The following is a 9633-nucleotide window of genomic DNA, read 5'->3' as shown; positions in this document are numbered from 1 at the left end:
GGGGGGGGTCCAGATGCATGGAGGTTGGGCGGACAGGGGCAGCAGCTCCCACTTCCCCTGCGGTTGAGGAGCAACTGGGCCAAGAAGTGGGGTGAGTGGTCAGTGTACGGGGAGCTGCTCCCCGCATCCACCCAACACCCACGCATTTGGACCCCCCTGCACCAAGCCCCCACCCCCCATCCAAACACACACTCCACAATGCAGAGCTTCCTGCAGCTGGGGAAGGTTTCTGGGGGTTGATCTGACCCAGCCCCGGCTGCTCTGTGCAGGAGAGGGGGAACTCTGTCTCTGTCGTCCTAATCCTCCTTCCCCTCCCAGCTAGGACTGATGTCCTTGGGCGGCTGGGGCATCCCCAGAGGCCCCCTTCCCCTCGCAGTGTCTTACTTCTCCCCTGGCACCTAGGGATAAGCCCCCGCTGACAGGGAAGGGTGAGCAAGCACCTGTGCAGCTTCTCTTTGCTTCCCCACAGAAACCATTTTTCTGAAGGAAAGCAAAGAGAATCTGCAGAGGGACATGTGTTCTGCGCACGTGCAGTGGCTCAAAATTCCCCCCAGGTGCAGAGGGTGGGAAGATATCAAGCCAGTTGTGCTATTGCTCTCTAACATCCTCTAGGGGGATCTGGAGAGAATCTGCAATCCTGCGGAACTGTTTAAAATTATCTGCCAATGTTGGAGGTGGTGGCATGGCGGCCTCTTCAGGGTAGGATAAGAAGATGTGGGCTGGTAGTGAAGGAGAGCAGTATGTGACAAAATGTGTTTCCAGGGAATAAGCATGGACCGTTGGGAGCTCGGTATGGAGGAGTGGCGACTCTGGAGTGTCAGAGATGATCAGGTCCATCAGGTGGCAGAACTCTTGCGGTACCAGCAAAAGCACCATCGGTATCAATGGTTGCATAAGTATCGAAGCAGACATAGCGGATAACAACAGTGTCGCTGTTAGAGCACTTTCCTTTGAACAACCAGTAGATGGTGCCAAGAGAGTCATCAGTGCCAGGGACTTCATCAGCGCCGATGCACTTGAAGTCGTTGAGGGGATCGGTGCCGACTGACTTTTTTTCTCTGTCTGTCTCAGTCCCGGTTCTGAGTAATGGTGTGCCTATTTGTGGTCCTGCTGTTTTAGGGTCTTTGAACATCTCAACAATCCCAGTACTAGAGGTATCCGCATGGTCACAAGAGCCGGGTCTCGCCCCAAAGATGTTGAGCGTCTGACCTCAAAAGGGACGCCTTTTCCTAGGTGACTCCTTGGTGGTTGAGCTGGGGACCCATTTCTTCTTGTCTTGGCAGAACAGTGAAGATTTTCTTTTGTGGTGAGCAGTGAGTGGGGACTGGCCACAGAGGAGAGGTATCGGGGCCCGGGTCTGAGGTTGGTTGCAGTGAGCTCTCCATTAGTAAAAGTTTTAGCCTCAATTCACAGTCCTTTCAGGACAGAGCCTTCAATTTGAGGCAGTGGGTGCACTATTGTGATATGTGCCCCTCACACACGGTATGCACCATGATTGGCCATCACTCACTGGGATGGCCTCATGACAGGAGAGGCACCACAACAAGAGAGGCACCCTGGAAATCTGGCTAAAGCCCCAGTAGGGAAGGGCAGAGAAAGGGAAACCTATGTTAATCTAAAAATAATGGGGAGGAAAGAGCCAAAGGAAAAAAAAAATTAAGAGGGGATAAAGGAAAGAAAAAAAATTAAAGGAAATAGCTACAAACTCAGAAATAGTTACGAAAGCATTAGTATTACTAAGGGCAGTAAAGACGTATGCAGGGCTCTGCTAAGGATTCCATCGCAGGTCAAGGCCATTGAGAAGGAACTGAGGGCGGGTAGACCGCCCAGAGCTATATAGATTCAACTCATGGTGCGATATGGGGAGGAGCACATGTGCTCAATGGGTGTGGCTACCGAAGATCTCCAATCCCAGGCGCAGAGATGCTATCACACCTAAGTGGAGCACCCATCGGGACACTACTCAAAGAACAACATCTAAAATTAAGAAAGAAGACTTGACATTTTGGCCTTAATGCCATAGGGTATAAACAATCAAAATATTTTGAGTTAATTCCAAATTGTGACAAAAATGTCTTTTTATACATTTAGTCTGTGCAATCTCATCTCGCCTGGCAGATCCTGAGACCTATGATAAAATGTAGAGAATTATAAACTGATTTCTGAGAAAATCTGTTACCATCTTAGGCAAAAGTATTCAATGAGGTTTTAGAACTGTTTTTTTTTTTTTTTTTTAAATACAGAGCAAGAAAGATCAGCCATAAGACCCTGCATCTCATTCACCCTAATGTTCAATGCAACAGCCAATAAGAAGGCAATTTACAAGGAAATAGAACTTTCCCATGAAGGGTCAAAGGATAAAACCATCAATTAGGTAAGACCCAAATTTAAGTCCTGGGGATTTATGGGTTCCATCATGATGGAAGTAAGTTTAGCAGCTATTTAAAAAAAAATAATTTAACTGATGAATAAGGACAAAATTAAAGACCCCTCTCCCACACACACACACACACACACACACACACACACTAGGCTGACATGGACAATCAGTGACTATAAGGAAAAGCTAAGATTCTTCAGAAATAATATAATCCAATATCCAGGGAATCTAATTTTCCTTAAGCGGTTATTTTATTATTTGTATTCTAATAATCCCTCATTAATTGAGATTGTGGTCCCTCTGTGCTAGGCACTGTAAACACACAGTAAGAGACAGCAAAATAATTAAGAGAATAGAAGAAACTTTCAAATTTCAATGCACTTTACTTACTTATGGAACCTTGATTCCAACAAGACCTCTAAACTCTTCAAAGAAAACTAGGACCTGATTATTGAAACTGCTAGGTGAAGGGACTCAAGATGCAGATGGAGGAGTCAGCTTTCCGTTTAACAAAGGAAGGCTCCATGGCAGAGCTAACAGACTGGAGTACCACAAGTGTATAATCTAAGATGGGGCAAACAATATTACCCAAATCCAGTCCTTATACTTTCCCCCAGTATCTTCAGGAGAAGCAGAAACTGAGCAAAGGCTTCAAGAACCCCTTTCCTTCAGCACAAGGTGGCAGCTCCCTATTCAATGTTTATATCCATATCCTTGTATGGCATGAAGTAAAATCTCTTGCACTTGATATTTAATGCTTTATTACAAAAAAAAAAAAAATAAAAAAAAAAAACCACTCTAGATGTCTGTCACTGAAGGAAAACAGAGAGGGGGTATGGAAGTCTCTAGGGGAAAAAAATTCTGCTGATTTTGGCCCTTGAGACTGGTATGGCTAGGGATATTTTTCACTCCACTAAAGAAAGTGATTAGCCCATTCTGAATTCATAATTCCAACAGATGAACTACTCCAAATTAAAATAAAGTACACTGCATACCTTGTAGCCTGGCTGAGTCTGTTCGTAACAAAACTGACAGTGTTCTGAACAAATAGCATATCTTAATATATTACAACAAGAGACTCCATTTAACATTTAGAACAAAGCAACATTAATTAAGAATATGAGCACATGATTAGGGGGCTGGAGGACATGACTTATGAGGAGAGGCTGAGGGAACTGGGATTGTTTAGTCTGCAGAAGAGAAGAATGAGGGGGGATTTGATAGCTGTTTTCAACTATATTCCAAAGAGGATGGATCTAGACTGTTCTCAGTGGTACTAGATGACCTCCTGAGGTCCCTTCCAAACCTGATATTCTATGATTCTACGAATGGGCAAGAAATACACTGGGGCCTGAAGACATCTCATGCTGTTAAAGGAACCAAATGGACCTGAACTCTTCCAGTGAACATCCTTGATTTTCTTTCTGAACACCCTCCTAAGATGACTATGGCATGTCTTCTATGGCTCCCATTTGCAGCAAGGCCAACATCTCCTCTTGTAACTATTTTCTAGGAGACTGTTCCCTAAAAAGGGAAGGGGAAGGAGGGTTAGGCTTTGGTATGGTCTTGAACTAGAGGAAATACTCTTATTCAGCCTCCAAGACCAATAGTTCTAAAGGATTTGCCTTCCATGCCAGATAGCCTCCAAAAGGTGGGACAGAAGGAAAAAAACTGGGCACAGGATTAGTTTGAGGCCCTCTTGGGACTGTTGCCTAGAAACAACATTCCCTACTTCTGAAGTAGCAAAGATTAAGAAGGAAAATCTATCTTCTCTATTGAGGTTTCCAAGGTTACCCCAGCTCAGTGTTGTTAATCTGCCTTTGGTAAGGACTAAGAACGGTTTTCTTGGAAATCTGAAGTATTTCATTTGGAAGGCAGGCTGATCTAAGCACCTTGCCAGTGATTTGGTGGCCTTCATCTTTATTATAGCCCTCAAAAGTCTTTCAACTGAAATAGATCAGCACCGTCAAAATACAGGTCAATAAACTTGGCACCCGTAGTGTGGATGTAGTCTTAAAGAGAGCTTCTAAAGCCTTCCCCTTAGAATTTGGTAGAAATGAAATTCCTTGCCACTAGGCAGTTGATACAGGGTAGTTCAAAACCACACTGGTAGGTTCTAATAATTATTCATTAAAAGGGAGAGAGCCATCTTGTCTTACTCCTGAAGTTCAAGGATACAAAAAAGTTTGTCGGACATCCCTTTGCTAGTTTTTCATAGGAAATCCAACAGATATACCTTTAGAACACCCAAGCTGTGAAAAGCCCTGATGGCACTCAGGGGAGTAGAAGAAATGTCACCACAGTTTAATACTTTTTTTGGAGGCAGCAATAGGATCTAGATATCATGATCCCCCTCTCCCGCCAGTTGCTGATCATGTAATTTGTTGAGAAAGGGAGGATCGTAAGGCCAAAACCCCCAAGCGGGTAAAACACACAAAGGGTGTCAACTAATTCATATAAGCCTTATATAATCAGGAGCTGATCAGGGAGACAGAAAGAGGGTGTGGAGGGCACAATCCTATACCAGTGTTGGACTTTCCAGAAGGAACAGCAACTGAATAGGGTGGAAATTGGTTTCCTCAGATCCAAGAAACCCATGAAACTGAGCAAATACTCAAGATGGATCCAAGAATCTCCCAGAATCAACATCACCACTAACTAGTTATGCAACAGAGACATCCAAGCACCAGTAATATATCTGCATGTAATCAAGGGAATGAAGGCTCTGGAGAAAACTATGGAGCTGACCTCATGGTTCCACTGTGGAAATAGCATGGGCTTGTCACAGAAAACTGAATGGAATCATCTGTTATCTCTCCATCAAAAGCCTTAGGATATTAGCAGCTGGCAGAGAGAGGTGAATCATGACTATAAGAGGTAATGTGGTATTTGTACTCTTGATAAGTAGACTGTAGGGCTTGCTCAAGGGACATACATACGTGCCCCCAACTGTTTCAACAGCCACACTGCCAGGTGTGGTATTCCCATAGCCTGGCTATATGGAACCAACATCACGAAGAATGCGGTTTAGTTGGGTTAATGGGTGGTGGTTTGAAAGATTTTTAGCCCTCCTAAAACAGTTGTTTCTCAAAGTTACAATCTAATCAATCAAGTCACTGATTACTTATTTTGATTTCTTAGCAATGAACATCTCAGACTAACACCACACTTTTTCCTCTTAAAATTATACAAAAAGAGGAAGGCAAAATCATTTTACCAATACTTGCTGAATGACTGAATGGCATTTAAACTTACTTTAAAAAATCCCTTTAGATCAGTGTTTCTCAAACTGGAGTCGCCGCTTGTGTAGGGAAAGCCCCTGGCGGGCCTGGCCGGTTTGTTTACCTGCCCCGTCTGCAGGTCCAGCCGATCGCGGCTCCCACTGGCCGTGGTTCGCTGCTCTGGGCCAAAGGGAGCTGCTGGAAGCGGCGTGGGCCGAGGGACGTACTGGCCGCCGCTTCCAACAGCTCCCATTGGCCTGCAGCGGCGAACCGCGGCCAGTGGGAGCCGCGATCGGCTGGACCTGCGGACGGGGCAGGTAAACAAACCGGCCCGGCCCACCAGGGGCTTTCCCTACACAAACGGCGACCCCAGTTTGAGAAACACTGCTTTAGCTCTTAGGAAGTCCTACTGATGAACTCCACTCCATTCTGATATTGCAAAAGGTATCATTCTATGATGCAACAACTAACAAGTCTGCTGGAACATGTACCCAATCTACAAAGCTCAAGTAAGTCATGTGTGTGGATGTTGCAAAGAGAAATAGGTTCAAGATACTAAAAATGAAAATAATTTTTTTTGAAAAAATTATAAACACACACACACACACACACACACACACACACACACACACACACACACATGAGAAAGACAGAGACCTTAAGAACTAATTCCCTATTCCAGTAGACTGCTCTCATAACTAGGTCATCACAGAATAATGCTGAACAGAGGAAGGTAACAGGATGCAATGGGAACTAAACAAGATTTTTAAAAATGGAAGTTACTAGTTTTGTACATATTGAATAAAAACTAACTGTATTAATTTGAGGCGTATTATTTATCACAAACGGGTTTTCAGTTTTTGCTTTGCAGTTCCTTCAAGGCCGCAACAAACCAACAAAATGTCATCCAGTCACATCAGGTATTCCTGCTTTCATTATGAATTTCCTTGATTCAGTTACAACCTAAATACTATTTAAGTGAAGCATCTGTGCATGAACATTATAGGTATTGGAAGTTTACCAAATAGTTAAATAGTCACATATCATTTGTGTGTGTTAAAAACCAACCTTCTTTCTAACAGAACTTATAATCATGCTGAAATGAAAACTGGGAGTAGCTTTTAAGTTCCTAGTTTACCCTTTAAAAGAATTAGTGAACATTTCAAGTAATCTGTATATCCTAAATTATGAACCTACTACACTGGGTTTAACTATGCCAGAATGGCCAAAATAATTACCAAGCACATGGTTTTACAAAAATGGATTGTTTATGTCCAGAATAGAGCAGCAGTATTTGGACCTGTCTGAGACAGCAGCAAAAGAAAGATGTAGAGAGCAATTATACAAATGCAAAGAAATTTGGATTCTGTTTCTTGATACATTTGGATAAAGAATGCTAAGATAGCCCAATAATGCCAGACTTCCATTCCATCTGACCTCTCTTTTTGTCCTCCCTCTTCCCACCCCTCCCACATCCCCTTTTCTGCCTACGTGTGTGGGTTTTTTTTGTTTACTGTTACCCCTACCCTAATGTGTTATATCTATGCAGTGCAGTTGTAGCCATGTTGGTTATTAGATAAACAAGGTGGGTGAGGGTAGTATCTTTCCTTGGACCAACTTCTGTTGGTGAGAGAGACAAGCTTTTGAGCCACACAGAGCTCTTCTTGAGGTCTGGGAAAGGTACACCTAGCATTACAGCAAAACACAAAATGGACCAGATTGTTTAGCATAAGTAGTTAGCACATATTTTAAGGGACCATTCAAGGTAGAGTGGCCCACTAACACCTCTGCAATCGTAAGACAAAAAGAGAGGGTTAGTGGGTTACAGATTGTTGTAATAAGCCGTGAATCCAGTATCTCTGTTCAGTCCATGATTTTTAGTGTCTAGCAAAGTTATGAATTTAAGCTCCCAGGCTTGTCTTTTGAAAGTGTTGGGCAGGTTCCCTTTGAGGATGAAGACTGATAGGTCAGAAAGAGAGAGATCACTTTGTGAATAATATTCACCCACAGGTGATGTGGTGTTTTTGTCTTTTAGCATTTACTTGTGAGTTCATTCGAGTGTGTAGTGATGGTCTGGTTTCACAACATAGTTATTATTGAAGCATTTAATACACTGGATGAGGTACACCACATGTGATAGATATGTGTAGGATAGATGGATCTTGAGAGGTGTTGTGGGGGATGTTGATCATCATAGCAGTGGAGATATGTCTGCAGGCTTTGCATCTGTTGTTCTGGCAGGGTTTGGTGCCACTTTGAGTTGGTGTCCTGGTCTGTGGGGAGCTTGCCTTTGATGAGCAGCTCGGAGAGGTTGGGGGATTGTTTGAAGGCCAGAAGCAGGGGTTCATCAGAAACAAGCTCCCCACAGACAACATTCCCTTACAACATGTGCTAACTACTTATGCTAAACAATCTGTTCCACCTTGCACTTTCCTGTGATGCTAGGAGTACATTTCCCAGAACTGAAGAAGAGCTCTGTGTGGCTCAAAAGCTTGTCTCTCTCACCAACAGAAGTTGGTCCAATAAAAGACATTACCTCACCCACCTTGTCTCTCTAATATTATAGCTATGCCATACTGTCTGATTTTGCAGTTCTGACAAGTTGCGTAATTACATAATTTTACTGGATAGCCTGTGAAATGTGCAGTATTTGGTGATATACACAAGCTGTAAATCATTTACCTTTTTGTATTTTTTTAAATGAAAATTAATTTAAAAAGGAACCTGGAAGCAGATGAAGTTGGACGTTTCCTTTAAAAACTGTTGATGCTATTGAAAAAACTTCGTTTTTTAAAATGATGTCATCAGGCTCAGCCACTCCTTTCAATAACTCTTCTTATGCTGAGATTTTAAACTTTGCAATTCTTATTTTAAAAAAACAGAATATTTTAATCAAATATCCTGCTGCTTTCTTTTTAAAAAAAAAAAACAAAAAAAACTTATTTTTAATTTCTCATACTCAGACTGAATTCAAATGTGACTTAAAAATCCACAACACTGTATACAATAAAACACTCCATTTGATTTCATGATGAAATGATGCATTATTTGAGATTTTCAGCCATGGGATGAGTTATTAACTGGTTATAAAGTTGTGCCAAATATGGTAATTTTTTCTAATATCAACTTTTTCCCCATGTTATTAATATATTTTATAGTTGCCCCTAGTTTAGAAATTTATTACTGGGAGCATTATCATCCAGCAACCTGAATAAGTGAATTTCAAAATCATTAGATTGCAGGAGATTCTCAGAACCTGTGTGTGTTAAAACAGTTACCTCATCAAATTCTTCAGTCATTTTTCGGATTATTTCAGAATTCTGCATATGTCGAAACATCTCCGCTGTAACAACACCTACAATTCAGACATTAGATTACTAATACTGTAGATATAAAAGAGGCATCACATATTAGCTAGCATCTGAAAAAAGTTCAGACAACTGTCAATTTATAGGACTTTAAACATCTGAAGTTTTTCATATAAAATAAAATTATACAGAAAGACGAAAAAATATATGATTTAGTCAAACATATTCATTGTCTGTACACTAACAAATTCTTTAGAGCACTATTAATGTAACTATTGATGTTAAACAGCAGAAGCACCCGCATATATTTTGGTAACATTATATATACAAATTTAATTGATAAGATTCATATATTCTCCTTCAAATTCTAAAAAAATTTTAGAAGTACATCAATTTTTCAGTCTAAAAACATGGATTGGCTGGCTCCCATTTCTACAAGTACAGACGCAATTATTTATGAGAAATTTAGTTTGATACATTTGAATACAATCATTTTACAAAGTTACATAATTCCATGCAAAATAATGCAATTGTGAGATAATCACTAAGGATAAGATATTTTAAGGTGACACGCTCAACTCAAAATGAAACAAAGAGTATTTGAATGAGGAATATAACATGACATCTTATAGCTTTCTTTTCATCAACGCTCCCTCCCTAAAAAAACCCAAAGGCAAAAATAAACCAAAAAAAAAAAAAAATCAAACTTTCAAGGCTGAAAATT

The 9633-nt window shown here is 41.3% G+C and overlaps 1 protein-coding gene across 4 annotated transcripts in view; it reads right to left on the bottom strand.

Annotated features, from left to right (window-relative positions):
• The window catches only part of STAG2 (stromal antigen 2), a 178014-nt gene that overhangs the window by 86409 nt on the left and 81972 nt on the right, over positions 1-9633 (bottom strand). For all 4 annotated transcript variants that reach the window (XM_024195504.2, XM_024195523.2, XM_024195514.2 and 1 more), the window contains exon 6: positions 8880-8956. In XM_024195504.2, the coding sequence (XP_024051272.1) occupies positions 8880-8956 (77 nt within the window). The remainder of the gene's footprint in view (positions 1-8879; positions 8957-9633) is intronic.

The sequence above is a fragment of the Terrapene carolina genome, unplaced genomic scaffold (assembly GCF_002925995.2).
Source record: "Terrapene carolina triunguis isolate 2854851 unplaced genomic scaffold, T_m_triunguis-2.0 Scaffold131, whole genome shotgun sequence".
In the NCBI taxonomy this organism is placed as follows: domain Eukaryota; kingdom Metazoa; phylum Chordata; order Testudines; family Emydidae; genus Terrapene; species Terrapene triunguis.
This window is presented reverse-complemented; position numbering and strand designations above follow the sequence as displayed.